At 37.5% G+C, this 18,076-nt stretch overlaps 1 protein-coding gene across 1 annotated transcript in view; it reads right to left on the reverse strand.

Annotated features, from left to right (window-relative positions):
* The window catches only part of SND1 (staphylococcal nuclease and tudor domain containing 1), a 486,824-nt gene that overhangs the window by 267,826 nt on the left and 200,922 nt on the right, over positions 1-18,076 (reverse strand). The window contains exon 12 of the mRNA XM_043965422.1: positions 9,574-9,674. Within this exon, the coding sequence (XP_043821357.1) occupies positions 9,574-9,674 (101 nt within the window). The remainder of the gene's footprint in view (positions 1-9,573; positions 9,675-18,076) is intronic.

Here is an 18,076-nt window from a genome sequence, read left to right on the forward strand (position 1 = left end):
ATCCTGCATCATAAGTAAGACATTTATTCTTATTTCCATGTTAAAGATGAATAAACTGAAGCCCAGGAAGGTTAAGTGACTTCCCAACTATTAAAAGCTAGTAATTGTCAGAGGGAGGATTCAAATCCACATCTTCCTCACTCCATGGTCAACACTGTTCATTACTCACAAGGCCAAGTAAAAAGTATAAGAAGCTAGAAGATATTTTCCACATATTAACTTCTTGACTTCATTTCAAAACTTATTAAAGCATACCACAAGGTTAAAGGACAAACATATTTTATTTCCCCGTAACATTACTTTGTCTAGTCTTTTTATTTTAAATGTAATCCTCAGTGGATGACCTAATCTTTCCATAGTTATGTACTAAGTGACAGGAGGGAACAAAGGAACATTTTAGAGGAAGCCTTCTGAGCAATTCAAAAGGAAGGTAAAAGATTTACAATTTGGTTCTTTGAAAATAAAGGAATTTGCATTCAATGAAATTATGATGTAAAATTCAGGTTGTCTACTCAGTTGTATGGATTACAGGTCTTGATAGACTTGTATGATGTAATTCAAAAGCTCAAGGGAACCCTATCTTGGGGGAAGGGGTTCAGGAGTTCTGATTTAAGAAAAAATATCATATTGGCAGCATATTCAACCTAAGGAAAGGCAGGTCCGGGATTCACAAATTTAGAGTTTGAGGACCTTGTAAAGCATCCAGTTTAATATCCACATTTTATGAATGAGGAAACTGGGGGTTCAAAGAGGACACATGACTTGCCCAAAATAACACAGGTAAAAAGTAGCAAATGTGTGAATCTAGATCCAAATCCAATGAAGCAAAATAAAATCCACTTTCACCTTGCAATGCACTGATTATATACAATTCCACAACACCCAAGAATCTAGATAATTTAGTCTGTCAGGACCTAGTTCTCCCTCAGATAAAAAATGTTTTTCCCCCTTAAAAATAAAATTAATTCTTTATAAAACTCACAGATCTAAGAGACTTGATGTTTGGTCTCTTGAGCATGCCACCTTCAAAAGTTCCCTACTTGAAAAAAGAAAAAAAAAACTTTTCAAATATAACAAGGAAGCCTTAATTGAACCAAGAATAAATTCAAAAGAAATGGTATGGGGGAAAAAAAACAGATCAGGTTGCTTGTAGAAAAAGAACATGTTATGAACAATTATATAAATTGCAATTTGGACATAATTACTACTATGAGGAAAAAAGAGAGGATAAAGATAGACAAATGTTACAAACAAATGTTCTTGACTCCAGTAAGCAAAATGAATGCTGCTGAGTCCATGCTACACTAAAAACTAGACTGCCCACAATAGTGTGAAATGTGACCTTACAAGGGAACTAGAGTTAATAAGGAGTCACTCACTGGTAATATATCTCCAGTAAATCAATACATAAAACATATTGCTGAATACCATCCTATTCAAAATCCTAAATAAAAAGCTGCCTATCCTGATTCCAAAGACAGGAACACCCTATTCTCAAGACACTCAGGCTAAAATGTCAGACTTTGAGGAAATGGGCAAAATGATGTCCTGACAGCAATCTCATCAGGCCAGAAAACACTAGTTGTTATTTAAGCAACAGCATTTAAAAGAAAGATGATTGGGTCCAAGTTAAACTTGCTCTCTTTTTCATAAAAGTAAATCTCTAACTTTGCTGTAAACATTTGTCCACAACATTCAAAGGAATCTGCTCAAATTTTCAAACACATTGACAGACTTTTCCTTTAACTGTAATTTCCCTTTCCTTGGCATTTAGGAGCAGTATTAAGAAAAAGATAAAATATAAGAGAAAGAGAATATAAGGTTCATAAAAAGATATAACAGTCGCCTTCAAGTCAAGGACTTTAAAAACAAACAACCAACCAACACAGAATTTGAGTGAAGATGGGGAGGGGGAGAGAATCATTTATCATGTGTATATGCAAGCACATGAATGTGGGGTGGGGGTGGGGGGTGGGCAGGAAGGGTATTGGCAAATATGAACAAACACAAGTACAGTGAGTTAAGACTCACAAAGTAACCAAGTTATATTTGGATTTACATAGACTGCTGCTTAACACCTATTCCAAGTGACAAAAGTACTCCTGTTCATAAATCAAAGCATGCTTATCAAAGGTAAAAGCCAACCTAACTTGAATGCTGTCACCAGTGTGTGAAAAATCTATAAAAATCTATCTTCCTTCCTTAACCACTTTTCACTATGCTGACCACAGGGGATATCATGAAGCAGGCTAGAGAGAGAGCTTCGAAAGCAGCCTGAATTTGTATGTAATAGGGATAAATTCTCACAGCACTATCCAGACCCCTTCAGTGCTATAGTCCAAGGGAACAACATCATCCACAACATTTCTAAATCCCAATTGCCATAACAGAACCCACCATCATAATAAATGGGGAGTATTCAGGGAAGGTATTATCTTTCCCATCAACAAGCCCCTCGTCAAATCAAGCCAAATAGCCCACTCAGTCCCTTAGGAAAAGGATCACAAGCTCAGACAACTTGGCCAAGAGCAAGAGAAACCATAGGTCAAATGAAAAGAAAGAAAGAATCTGTATTTTAAAAGATGCCAGAGCAAGTCATTCTAACAAAAAGTATATCCCCATCCCACACACCATACCTCCAAAACAATGATCACCTGGCTATTATTTTGCATTAACAGTTAACCTTATTTCCCAAATGTAAAACCTGATTAAAAAAAAAAACCAACCATGGGGAAAACAAAAATAGTAGGAGCAAGTGTGTTCTCCATTACATCAAATGCTTCTCACATCTTGGGGGGAAAAATCCTACACAAACGCAAAACACCATTGCTCAGACACATTAAGCATCTTGTTCTTCTCTAGCTCCTCACTAAGGTAAATAAAAGGCCTTGCATTACTCAGACCATTATATGGCTCTGAAATTTGAGATTACTCTGAAATATCTACCACTCACAGGTTATTTGGAAACACGGTCTATCACTGCATTAACAACTGTGACTGAGTCCATGTCTCATCAGGATAGCAAAATCCTTTCCCTGTGAGCTCACACCACTGAAGGTCCTTTAAAAGTGGGAGATGGACAAGTACCTGTAGCTTTCCTTCAACTGATATTCAGTACAGCAGGTAACTAGTCAAACATCAGTACCCACTACCCCTTTATCTGCTCAGACCAGACAGACTTCTCATTCGACTTTCTGCCACTTCCGGTTCCACTAGTTAGAGCTCTATTTCAGGATTCCCTTGCTCCGCAGTCTGGACCCATGAGGGCTTCTGAAAGTATTCAGTGGCTTCCTAACTGTTCTTCCACCCACAAATCTCACCTTCACTTCAGTGGCACCAGGCAACCACAGTGATCTGTCACAGCTAGACCAACATGAGCACTGCCTTAAATACAAACAACTCCATCTAGGAGATGTCTTCACACCATCTTCCGGACATACCTGCTCTCTATTCTAAATCCAGCAGTGAGAGTCAATGTTTTGGTTTGTATTTTTTCTCATTCTAAACAGTTTTAGGTCATGCTTTCTATTGCTCCTCCAATGTGGCACTCTTATCCCTTCAAGATCCCCAAATTATAATCTGAGTGCCAGTGTGCTTGCCATTCCCTAGCTATACTACTGTCATGACTGAATGAAAAAGGCAAGATTATTTTCTGAAAATTGTAGTTCTTGTACCAAGTTGTGGGAGTTAATTAAAATTCCTATGGAATTGTACTTTTCATCAAGTTGACAGGCTACCCCCGGGCCCAACTTTCTCCCAGCAAAAGTGATTTAACACTAACCATCTTCTGATTCTTTGCAATTCATTCTTTATGTGCAAAGTTTCAAGACTCATTTCATTAAGGTTTATTTCTTCTTCCTTTAAAACACATACCTTAATTCCACCATAGCCTATCAAATTTCCTCTAATTCCTTTACTTACCCATGAGCTGCCAAAAAGATAATTAAATGTCCAAAAGTAATGTTTTACATAATCACAAATGTATAACCTATATCTGATTGCTTACCACTTCAGAGAGGGAGAGAGGAGGAATGGAATTTGGAACTCAAAACTTTAAATAAAAATGTTTATTATTATTTAAAAAATGTCTGAAAGGTATTGCATTCTCTCTACTCAGATTATATCAAAATACACAAAAAAAGACTCATAAATCTTGGCAGAAAAATACAAGCTGAACGGTATAGTCTCAGAGATAACACTAAATATGCCGAAATGATTTTCCAGATAAATAATTGGACTTTCATACAGAAATGATGATAATGAAGTTATCCAGAACAAAGCAAGCCATGTCATACATTCTTCAAGCAATGATCAAGGGAACCATGCTGTTCTTGCAATATATGTGGCATTCTTAGGTCCTCTCTATATGTTAAGAATCAAAATATATAAGTAAAAATAAGGTAAGAACAAGAAACATATTTTCTTTGGACCCAGAGTATGCATGATTTAAGTTACTGTCAAAGAAATACCATATTATAAAATCAAAAGAAACTCCTAGAAACAAATCCTATACCAAAACAAAGAGATAAGCTCAGTTATCACTTGACTACCCAGTAAACTATAATAGACAAAATAACATCGCTTTCAGGGTAATAAGCCTGCATAGCTCTGCCATACATAACAGAAACATCACAAATATATAATCCAAGAAGGTTATTCCTATTCTGAGTGGCTCTTTCTTGAGGATTTAAAAACTTAAATGTATTTTCTTGTCTTCCTTTCAAAGAAGTTAGCAGTAAAAAAAATGCATCTCCAAACTTCATTCATATTTTGAAGTGTAAGAGATAAATCTGGAGAACAGTACACTGGCTCTCACAAAGCCATTTACATTAATGCTGTTACTGTGCTTTCTCAGAGACTGAGAAAGCCTTTAGATTGCATTCACTTGGTTACTGACGTTACTGAACGGGAAAAGGGGAAGTCTTTGAGGGCCTGGCACAGAAATAAGAGGTAGTGTGTTTTAAAACCATACAAGATTTGAAAAACAAATGAAGGATCCAGGTCTGCAGGACTGAATACTTTAAAGGTAGAGAAACATGCCTGGCTACAAACAAACAAACAAACAAACACATACACACACACACACACACACACACACACACACACACACACACACACGTTTAAGATCAAAAGCTGCTTGAAAACCAGGACTATATGTTTATATAGGAATGAGTGTCTTTCTCTGGCAATGTACTATGCACATGTGGATATATAATTTTTAAGTGTGCTACATTCCCGCCAAAAAAAAAAAAGTGTGCTGCAGAGAATCCCATGTGGCTCTTCCTATGACAATACGGAGAACAGAAAACTGAGAAAAAGCCTACACTAGTTAGAAAGACAAAGTTTTATGTACTGCTTTGGTCACAGGTAAAACTAGCAGAGGTGTTACCTAGATACCTCTCTAGATAAACAAAAGGAAGGAAACCTCACTCTAACACTGTGTGCACTTAACAATATAGTACAGAATCAATTTAGCAGTATTATAGCAAAGTAACATGCCTGAGACTAGGTAGGATATGGAAAGATGTCTGTCAGTCAGTCAGTCACTGTCTCCTGTTTGTTCCCTCCCTCCCTCCCTCCCCCTCTTCTTCCTAGAAAGTTTCAGTAAAAGCTGCCTACCTATGACTTCTTGGCTACTGGTACCACCTTTTGATGGCCATTCAGCATAGTCATATGTTCAGATAGAATTACAAGTTGTAACCAGACTATAATATGCTAAAGAAACAATGGCAATAGGCATTGAAGAGAAATTGGGGAGGTGGAACTGACAGTGACAATAAATAGTTACTAAAATTTAGGCAACTCATAAGGTACAGGGAACTTCCTAGGCTAAAAACAGACATTTCTAATTTGAACCTACTCCATTACTCATCCCTTATGCACTGTTTGTGCTTCTTTCAAACCAGAGCTACCTCTGTCTTCCACTATGTATACACCAGTCAGGCTCTAGAACAATGAAGGGATGCCTGAATGCTTCCCTGGTATTGGGTCACATGATAAGTGAACATTAAAAAGACCAAATACCAACTGGAATGACTACCACTAATTTCTTTTAAAGTAGCTTTCCTGAAGGAAAAACTTCTCGACCCTTCCAAACCCTCAAGACAAATGCAACATATAAAGAGAAAGAACCTTGTTAAACTACTAAATAAGTTTGCCATGAGAAACACATTTTAAGACACGGTCAATGTAAGATTCTGTTTTGTTTGAAAATGCCTATTTGCTGCAAGGGTTTTATTTCAATTATTCTTTTTCCCATGGCTAGAAGGAGGGATAGCAATCAGGTGGCCCTCTCTCAAAAAGGAAGGGGAAAGGTAAGGGGAGGGAGAAGGGGAGAAAAGATGAGAAGACAAAAAGACAAAAAGAGGATCACTGAATGTACAAAAGAAAAGCCCAGAAAGAAATACAAACTAGGGCAGCTTGCAAAGCTGTATATAAATAAGATTCTTAGTTTCATGTAAAATCTTTTTCCTCTTCTACATTTTAAAGGATACTTTGTATTGGATTTTTAAAATTCAGAATAAAATAAAATGAAGTAAAATATGAGCATTTAAACAAAATTCAATGAGTTTTGTGAAATTAGAACTAAAAGAACCTGAGATAGCTATACGCAGCCATAGGTAACTCAAAAAAAACCCTCAGTCTTCACTAAAGATTTCTGGGAGTAACCAAAGGATGAGTTTTTAATGACTAAATCTAATTACAAAGACAACTAAATCAGAAGAAGAGTTATTTAAGTGTCTTAAATACAATAAAAAGTAATTAACAAGAAACAACATCTTGACAGCTTGATGTTATAAAACCAGGACTGAAAGGATAAGTTAATTCCTCATACAAGAACAAGAGAATAAGGGAGGATTCAGGCTTTGTCTTTAGTTGTTTCCCCCTTTAGATTGATTTGATTAACGAATTGACTAATCCCACGGTAAAGTTAATCAAGAAAAAAATTTTAATTTATTATCACATTTCACTGATTCCACAGAGGGCATTAGATGAAAAAATGGCCCTTCCAAAAGGATGATAAACTCTGCATCATTTCAGAGACCCTAAACAACAGAAGACAGAAAATAAAAAAGTAAAATGGTGAAGGTGCTCAATCTTAAAACAGAAACATTGACTCAGATTGTGAGCATCTAAGACACATGAAAATATTCCTCTTTCACATTTCTACCTAGATCTCATTGACTTCTTTGGGTGTTGACTTTTGGGATCCCAAGGTAATGTGGCCTCTTGACCAAAAAAGAATCAACAAGTACAAAAACTATGACACAGAATCTAGGATAATCTATTTGTAAAAATCCCTCAAGGTGTATGCAAATCCAGGCAGTTAGGTGGCCCAGTGAATAGAATGCCAAGCTTGGTGTCAGGAAGACTCCTCTCACTGAGTTCAAATCTGGACTCAGATGCTCACTAGCTGTGTGACCCTGGGCAAGTCACTTAACCCTGTTGGCCCCAGTTTCCTCATCTATAAAATGAGCTGGAGAAGGAAATGGCAAACCACTCCAGGATCTCTGCCAAGAATATTCCAAATGGTATCATGAAGACTCAGACACAACTAAAAACAAATGACTGAACAAATATGCAAATCATGTCAGCATTTCAAATGTACAGTTTGGATTCTCCTTCAATTTTCCCTCTATGAAATATGAAAACCTATCACTGTTCTGTTTTCAGAGTCCTTCATTCTGAATTTAAGTTAGATATTCTTATTATAGTTCTAAACAAATTGTTGTTGTTGTTCAGTAGTTTACTTGTGTTCAACTCTTGGCAAAAATACTGGAGTGGTTTGCTATTTCCTTCTCCAGTAGATTAAGGCAAATGGATTTAGGTGACTTGCCCAGGGTCACACAGGAAGTGAGTGTCTGAGGCTGTCTTTGAATTCAGGACTTCCTGACTCCAGGCCCAGTGCTCTATCCACTGAGCCACGTAGCTGCTCCCTCTAACCAAAAGATAGGTTTAGGGGGCAGCTAAATGGTGCAGTGGATAGAGCACTGGCCCTGGATTCAGGAGTACCTGAGTTCAAATCAGACCTCAGACACTTAACACTTAATAGCTGTGTGACCCTGGGCAAGCCACTTAACCCCAATTGCCTCACTAAAAAAAAAAAAAAAGATAGGTTTATCCCCTAAGAGATACTCTCAGAGAATCACAGGACTAGGAGAAACACCAAATCTGACCTTAAGGCCCTCCTGAAGTAGGCAGCATACAGTAAATACCAAGATGCAATCTCTTTTCTGGAGTGGGGGGGGAAAACACTAAATGTGGGTAATCCATGTGAGAATTGGAATGTGAATGAGCAGCATAAGAGGTTCAGACCATAGTTACCTATCCCAATCAGTCACTAGGACACCACTAGAGAAACCAGACTTTCAGCAGTAATTCCATGATATATAAGTTTAAAAAGACAGTTCTTTCAGGTAAGTGTGATGTGTTCTGTTTAGAAATGAAAGTGCTTACAAATAAACACATGATGTCAAATACAGCAGCAGATACTCCTTTCCAGATGTGTCACTGAGTAAGGAAAAAAACTAGCCCTCGTAAGAGGGGGAGGAAGGAGTAACAATTCTATACTGCGATGCTTTGGATGTCTCCTGTCTAGAGCAAAGAAAAAACAAAGTACTTGTTTAAGGCTGATTCCTCATGGTATGGCAGTGAACAAAGTGTTTGTTGGAAAATGCCTCAGTATAATTTTAATAAAACAATTCTACTATGTGATAAGGCAATCTACTCTTTTTCTTTCTTCCATAATGACCCTCAGAAGAAAAGAAATGTCATTTTGTAAGGAAAAGCATTTAAAAGTGTTAAGTTAAAGGGGCAGCTAGGTGGCGCAGTGGATAGAGCACTGGCCCTGGATTCAGGAGGACCTGAGTCCAAATCCAGCCTCAGACACTTGATACTTACTAGCTGTGTGACCTTGGGCAAGTCACTTAACCCCAATTGCCTCACCAAAAGAAAAAAGAAAAAACCAAAAATAGAGAATACATAAAAGTGTTAAGTTAAAAAGGAAGCAATTATCTTTTTCTAGTATATTTTATATAGGGTGAGGATTGCTACTGGAGACTGACTATTTTAATATTTATTGTGGAAGCCTAGCCCAGCAAGATACCTCCTTCCCTTTCACACAACTAAATATGCTCTAACCAACCAAAATATCTTGAAAATAGCCATTGATGAATTTGACAGTGAAGAAGGAAAAAAAAAACTCTTTACATAATCACTATCCATTTCTGCACTGAAAAAATAACCAATTGTTTTTCATTTCCAATTTAAAATATGCTCCCAAAGAGTAAAGAATCAATACTTTCTGCATAGTACCTAGGGCATGGAGGACATGCAATAAATGACACTGTTAATAGCAGTAATATATTACACACAATAGCAAGAACATAGTCAGATCCCAATATATCTGAAATAATAACAATGAAAGTACGTGCTTAGCTAATGAGCAACATTAAAATGATTTGCAAGTATCTAGTCCTTCACAGGCATTTTAACAATTACTGCCCACTTTGTTTCTAAAGAGTTCTGAGCAACTTCCTCCTCTCCATCCCCATGGGGCCTGCAGTCACTCACATTCCTCCTATAGTGACAGTAGCACAGGTACGCTCTGAAAAGGCTGGCACAGTCTCAGTGGCTGCACTGGCTGGTCTGATATAATCCACAGTCACATTGACCTGAAATGAAAAAAACAAAAAAAACTGAGTTAGAGTTGAATAAGCCTAACAAAATGACCCTTGGACATCCATTTATCTCAAAATAAAAAGGGGAATATGATCATTCCATTTGATCATAACCTTGTAAATCTGAGCCAAAAATCTCAGACCTTGGATAAAACCCCTAAATTTACAGATGAAGAAACCAAAGTCCAAGGAAAATGATTCGGCTTCCCTAAAATCAAATAGTTAAGGAGAGAACCTGGAGTACAACAGAATACTTTTCACTCCATGGCTATGACTTTAAAAATATAAAATCTAAAAAATAAAAATAAAAAAAAATCTATGACCAGAGACATATTCTGACAGTTATATGATAACTGTAGGAAAACAAAGCCAAAAAGAACATTTAAGGTTGAAAAATGACAATTTTACATATGCAGTTACAAATCCTAAAAACCAGTAGCCAGCTAAAAAGGTTATAGGGCACTGGACAACAAATAGGTTAAGTCTTTAGGTTACTGGGAGTGATCTAGAAGAAGAAAAAAAAATCAATATATTAATGTAAGGCAGTTTGATTAAGCAATGAAGACCAGACCTAAAGAATTTTTAGTTTCCCAACTCAGTCAATTCCTAAGGTTCACAAGTGGCCCACTGTCACACCTATAAAATAAAGAAGTGGGTATGACTAAGGTCACCAACCCTCCCAACTCTGAAATTCTATGATGGGTTTATGTATTCATGCATGTATGTATAAATACACGAAAATGAGATTTAAAGTAAATACAGACATTTCTGTTAACATATAAACATACATGATACACGTACTTGATTTCTTATTAAATAACTCATAATTGAAAAACAACATTTATAATTGTGTATATTGACTACAAAAAGATGTGACTTTATGTGGGCATATAAATGGATGTGCTAAGCAAAAATCTCATATGAATGTGTTTATGTTTGAGTATTTTCTATTTAAGAGATATCACTATCTTCATTTGACATCAAAAGATATGTTCTTGCAGTTACTGTGTGTGTGAGAAAATTTTTACATAATCAAAACTCATAGATTACTTAAGTCATTCATGTGAACTATAAAGCTCCTTTTCCCAACACATTTTCTCTCTTACATTTAGTATTTGGTTCCCACCCATCCCTTTACAATACATGTATACAATAGGTTACTGAATTAGTATACTGAATTCCAAATTCTCATTTTATTGAAACTTTTAGGATATTTTGTCTGAACACTATAATATAGGCAAGTGCATATTCATCTCTCTTTCTCTTCAGTCAGGAGAGCATTTGTTCCAAAAGATTTGTTGTTGTTCACTCATTTCAATGGTATCCAACTCTTCATGGTCCCATTTGGGCTTTTCTTTCCAAAGATACTAAAGTGATTTTGCTGTTTCCTTCTCCAGTTCACTTTACAGATGAGAAAACTGAGGCAAGCAGAATTAAGTGACATACTCAGGATCACACAGCTAGGAAGTATCTGAAGTCAGCTCTGAACTCAGGGAGAGGAGTCTTCCTGACTCCAGGCCCCGCACTGCATCTACTGGGCCACCTGGCTGCCAGGAGATTAGCTGGCACCATTCACTGCACTCCCCACACCAAAAAAGTTAATAGCTTTACCTAACCCAAAACTGCACAGAGAGGAGAGAACTCATATCCCAGTTTGGTTGCTTTGTTAAGACAAATCTTCAACCCATGGAGGCACAGAATTTGAGAGCTACTCCAACTCAAACCTTAATAAAAAGAATCTTTTCAAAAACAAATGTGACAAATAGTCAGCATTCTCTGCTTGAAGACCTCGAATGAGGGGAAGTTACAGGCTCCAGGGGAAGTCCATAGCACTCTGGGATCCCTTCTTGTCGTGAAGAGGGTTTTCCTGACATCTAAGTTATACTCCCCTGTGCCTTCCACGCCCACTGCTCCTGACTCTACCCTCAGAAGCAAAATAGCACAAACCTAATACTTCTTTCACGTGACAACTCTTCAAATACCTGAAGACCTGCATGCCCCACCTGAGATTTGTCTGCTCAAGACCAAACATCCCTAGTTGCTTCAGCTCATCTTCAACACAGGAGGAATTCAGTCTTTCACAACATCCTTGAAAATCACCTTTGAATATTCTCTGGCTTATCGATGATACTCCTAGACAGTGGTGCCGAGCATTGAACAAAGTGCCCAGGGATGGTCAGAACCTGGTAGAGTATGGCAGGGCTATCAGTTTCTTATTTCCATAAGCTAGGCCTTCCTTTCTTAATGTAGATCAAGACTGTGTGAGTTTTCTTTTTAGCCAAACCATTCTATTGAGTTTGCAGGCCAATAAAAACCTTACATCTGGGGCAGCAAGGTGGCGCTATGGATAGAGCACTGGCCCTGGAGTCAGGAGGACCTGAGTTCAAATCCGACCTCAGACACTTGACTAGTTGTGTGACCCTAGGCAAGTCACTTAACCCTAACTGTCCTGCCCCACCCACCCACCCAAACAAACCAAAACCAAAACAAACCACTCTCACATCTTTTTAGATAAACTTTTTTCTAACCATGCCTCATTGATCTTGTACTTCTGAAGTTAATTTTTAAAACCCAAATAGAAGACTCTGTATTTTGTCTCTATCAAAATTTATATTAATTGATTTGGCACAATGTCCTAGATGTTCACCCAGTATGACATCTATCACTTTCAGGTTTATGTCATCTACAAAACTAATAAACTTATCTTTATCTGAGGTATTTATAAAAATATTATATGGTACAAAGCTATAGTAGGCTACCACAAAACCTGTGCAATTTCCCAGGTTTGAGCATGCCTTGTAATACATATAGAACATACAGTATTATTATTATTTTTTGTGGGGGGGGGGGGGGCAATGGGGGTTAAGTGACTTGCCCAGGGTCACACAGCTAGTAAATGTCAAGTGTCTGAGGCCGGATTTGAACTCAGGTATTCTTGAATCCAAGGCTGGTGCTTTATTCACTGTGCCACCCAGCTGCCCTAACATACAGTATTATTAAAACCATATAGGAATTAGGAGCTTTTGGTCACTAGAATACTCTTTTGTTTCATGTATACTGGATGATGGACCACTGGTGAGGTAGGTGGCTGCTAGTGATCTTGGAAGTGGCCAAGCACAATCCACTGCTATTTGGAAGGAGGTTCATGAGCCTGGGTACCCCTTTTCAGGCAGACAAGGAACCATTAATTACTACTTCTTGTATTTGGTCAATTAACCAGTTTCAAATCCATGTAATGTTAAAACCATGTATTCTGCTTTGTTTGGATTTTTGTCCAAGAATAGTAAGAAAAGCTTACATCAAAATCCCCTGCTAAAATCCATGTAAACTTATATACTTCATTCTCATGATCTACCATGATTTAGTAACTGTCAAAAAGAGGTAAAGGGGATTGTCTATCAAGCATTGTGATCATTACTTCCTTTTCTGTATGTTCACTGTATGTTCAGTGAACATACAGCTGCTATGGGGCAGCTAGGTGGCGCAGTGGATAAAGCACTGGCCCTGGATTCAGGAGTACCTGAGTTCAAATCCAGCCTCAGACACTTAACACTTACTAGCTGTGTTACCATGGGCAAGTCACTTAACCCCAATTATCTCACACACCCCCAAAAGAAATATATGCTAGAATTCTGACAGAAATCTAAGTCAAGGTTACTAGTTCTAATTTGCAGACTTTTTCACTTCCCTTTTTGAATATAGAATAGCATTTTTGCTTGCCTGTTGAATTCCGGAATAGGCCTTACCAAAAAAACCCCAAAAACCTGACAAATATGCATGTGTACCTAGAGCTCTAAGATTATTTAGATCAAAGACGGCCCTATGTGTGTAGTATGATACTATATGGCCATCCTGCCCTCCTCAGCCTACTCAAACAATTGTAATGACAAAAGACCCTAAGTCAAAGTGAAAGATAGAACATTATCTCCTACTAATGAAAACACTAAAAGTTCTAAGTGTAAAAAGTTCTAAGCAGCAGAGATAATACCTGAGGAAGTAGAAACCTCTTCCAGTATAAAAATACAGAAACTGAGTCTTGGGGATGCTGTTCACTGCCCTAAGGGTCATGCTTAATATGGGTATATGCTGTCAGCACTGGACATAGGTAAAAATGGACTGTTTTTGGACATGCTGTGTACTGCCCTATAGATATACCTGACGAGTAGAGGCTTTCAGTTTTGGGCATACCTCAGGGGCAAAAATGGAATGTGTCTCTTAGAAGACAGAGAACTAACACACACAGAAGACCATAAAGCAGCCATATTCATATGCCCTCTATTCATTTCTGCACCTGATCTGTAATGATTGTCACCAAAGCTCCCAAATGCTTATATGCTGTTTCACCTCTGTGCTGAGCCCCAGAATTCAGATGTGAAAGGACTGATCACTCACACTCATCTTAACAAATACAAAGTATGGGGCAGCTAGGTGATGTAGTGAATAGAGCATTGGCCCTGGAGTCAGGAGTACCTGAGTTCAAATCCAGCCTCAGACCCTTAACACTTACTAGCTGGGTGACCCCGGGGAAGTCACTTAACCCCAATTGCCTCACTAAAAAACAAACAAACAAAAAAACCCAAATACAAAGTATAAGTGTTTCTGTGAAGTGTAAAAGACCTCTTGACATCCCCATGAAGCCTCAAATGATGCTGTGTGTAGAATCAAGTTGTAAGGAAGTCACTACAAATATGATAGTAAATAGCTCATAAGTATGTATATTTTTGGAGGTATGTAGGGCATACATATGTATGTAGGGCATAGATATGTATGAAAACATATCTATAAATAAACTGGGCTATGAATCCCATTAAGAATATATATAAGAAAAGTACGTCTTTACAAACCCAGGCAGTGAAGGGAGTTGCAAATTCTCTACAGCTCTTCAAGGCCATGCCTGAAAAAACTACTGACAAGACAAGAAGATACATATTTTACTAAGTGACTAGAAACCATCCCTGAATACTTAAGAACAGAGCATCCACTTTTCAACACCCTGCCTCAGTGAATTGATCAAGTCAAAAGGGAAGAGAGGCTCAGGTGTCAAATCAGTCATGCTGCTGGTGAACATTATTACCATCCTTTCAAATTGTTGACTCCTCAAAAACTCCTTGAAACAAGTATGAAGTACAAAAAGGGATGGTTGCTTCCGAATTCTTCCTGTCAGAGCACTCATTCAAATACCAGGTCTAAAATTCATGTTTTAGGAACAACAAAAGAGAGTGCTGTCAGGGAGGGAGTCACTAAAGGGTAGAAGTTAATTTTTTCTGTTCATAATTCTGTCATAAGACAAGAGAAGCAAAATATATAAAGATGACTCCAGAGGGTAAATTGGGAGATTGAAATTACAACCAAGAACTAATAAATTCATTGAGGCTCAGAATGAAAGAAAAACTGAGAAACCTGATCTGACAAGGCTGAGAAAAACAGGGAGGTAGGACAGGAACCTATTTCCCAAAAGGACAAAGCAACAACCAAACACCCTCTCCATTGGCAAGATAAAGTCAAATTCAGTGAAACAGTGTTTACAAGGAAAAGAGAAGGATGGTAAGCCATGTTCACTCTTCAAATTGGTTCCCAGAGGGATGGGTAGGAGGTAGAGATAAAAAAAGAAAAGAAAAGCCATATGATAAATGATTGATAGTATCTGGGTTATGTCTTTGATTCAGCAAGTCAATTAATTGTTCTCTTAGTACTTCAATCCGCGCCCCACCCCCCACCCATTATTAAATCAACCACTTTGAAGGCAAGGAAAGGGGAAGGAGTGACATTCTATAAAGAAATTTCAGAGAAAGTCAATTCAGGGGATCCACTTCTATTCCTAGTTTATCCTTTTCTCTTCTACAAAAATCTGATGCCATGGAGCTAAGAATGCCCTTAGTCCAAAACAGAGAGTACATGAAAGTGCTGAATGAATTGGAAATTCAATTAATGTTGGGGAATGATGAAGTGGTGGGAATAAGCCTACATATCCTTGTAATGTCCCAGAATCCTTCTAACAAGCTCATGATTTCACTTCCACAAGCAGAAAGGGGAAGAAAAAAATATATCTCCTGCTTTAAAATGAGCTAAGCAAATCTCAAGGTGACCTTGTAATTGCCAATGCCAATGCCTCTTCTAAGGACAGATGGGGCAGGAGGAGTGACCCCAGCACTTCAGCAGCTGACGAAAAGCACAGACTAACATAAGCAAGGAGCACAGAGAAAAGATCTCTCACCAGCAATAATTTATCAAAGAGTCTATAGGGAGGAAAAAACACAAAGACATTTCCACATCTTCATGCCTACAAGGCTGACATAGAGAAAGGGCCATTATCTCCTTAAATGATCTTCTAAGTAACTTAAAAGGAAAAGGCAAATTATGAAACCTTCAGTAACTATAGGAATTGATTTTTTATTCTGGCCACTAATAATCATCTTCTGGACCCATGGTTAGGGGACTGACAGGATCCTTCCTGCAGCACACACCCAAGAATCATTGATATTTTCTGTCTCCTCCCCATCTCTCCCTATTTACAATCTTCTTCACCACAGCCTACAAATATACCACCTCAACTTCCTACTGCCCATTATTTTTATAATGCCAACTTTCCCTCCCTAGCTTCTCAAGCAACTAGTTTCAGGAAATTATTCCCATACCGAGTAAAATGATTCCACAATAATCAAATACAGTAGCTCAGCTCTGGTGACCTTGTTCTTTGGCCCTTCTACAAATTTTGTCACAACTTTCTATTTCCCTTGATTTTTTCCCATTATTCACTTATATGGCTGAGTTCTCTTTCCCTGAAGCATTATCCATTTGCCCCTTGATGATCAAATTTGCTTCTATGACTTCAATTAACAGCATTGTGTGGATGATTCCCAAATTTATATAAAGTCATAATCTCACTAGAACTCTAGTCTTTCATTTTAAGTAGCTTGCTGCCCTACCTTGATATCCCCATAGCACCTCAAATTCAACATGTCTAAAATACAACTAATCCATCATCTCTACAACAACCCAGAGGCAACTACACCACCCTTTATCACTCAGGTTCAAAACTCGGGTATCAACTTAATTCTTCCCTCTCCTAACCCTATTTAGAGTTAACTCTTTTCCATTCAAAATCCTTGTCTTCCTTAAAGGCTCAGCTAAAAAGACAGGGCCAAGACAAAAAAAAAAAAGTTGAAAGAGAGAAATCAATAAACATGTAGCCCTTCATTTTGGGGATTTGGAATGTTCCTCAAAAAGTATTTTTTAAAAAGTTAAGTATAAATATTACTTTTAAAACATGAGGAGAAAACTGCTCACCATATTGGATTAAATAAGGTAACATATATTTAGAACATTTGTGAACCTTAAAGTGCTAATATATAGCACTTTTCAAAGGGAATGGCATCTAATTTTAAAAAATAGAAATAACAACACTCTGTGTTATCAAGTATAAATGGAATGATCAATAGAGCAACAATTATTCATTCAACTATACACCAGGTAAGAGGGATAGAGAAAGAAAGAAATGAAAGTCCTGATCTCAAGGAGCCTATATTCCATCAAATATAATCATTTAATACAGGAACAGGATAGTGGGCAAAAGGTCAACATAGCAATCAGAGATTCAGTGTTCCAAAAAAAAACAAAAAACAAAAAAACACCACACATACACCAAAAGGACCCACAGATAGTGCCATCACCTTATAAAAAACAACTACAGAAATGACTCCATACAAGTTTTTAGTCATATCTCTAATTCTCAATATAACAAAATTTGTACTCATGGGCCCTCTCTTGTCCCAAAGTTCTTTGACTCTACTCTATTTAACCCTGACTACCCTATTAAGTATGCCATTCTCGAAAGTTCACTGACCAGATTCACCATACTCCTTAGAAACCGAAATGATCTTGAGACATAGTCTATGAAAGGCAGTAAAAAAATGATAAAAAACAGTAAGACTGGATCATAAACTCCTTAAGATTTTTTTCGAAATAAAAGTATTTTATTATTTTCTAGTTACACATATAGTTTTCAACATTTGTTTTGATAAGATTTCTAGTTTCAAATTTTTTGCCCTCCCCTTCCCTTCCCCCTCCCCAAGACAGCAAGCAATCTGATATAGGGTATATATGTACAATCACATTAAACGTATTTCTGCATTAGTCATGTTGTGAAAGAAGAATTAGAGCAAAAGGGAAAAACCTCAAAAAAGAAAAAAATAGAAATACCATGGTTCAATCTGCATCTAGATGCCTCAGTTCTATTTTTCTGGACTTGGAGAATGTTTTCCATCATGAATTCTTTGGAACTATCTTGGACCATTGTATTGCTGAGAAGATTCAAGTGTATCACAGCTGATCAACACACAATGTTGCTGATACTGTGTACAATAATCTCCTGGTTCTGCTCATCTCACTCATCATCA

This window comes from Dromiciops gliroides, chromosome 5 (genome assembly GCF_019393635.1).
Source record: "Dromiciops gliroides isolate mDroGli1 chromosome 5, mDroGli1.pri, whole genome shotgun sequence".
Lineage (NCBI taxonomy): Eukaryota > Metazoa > Chordata > Mammalia > Microbiotheria > Microbiotheriidae > Dromiciops > Dromiciops gliroides.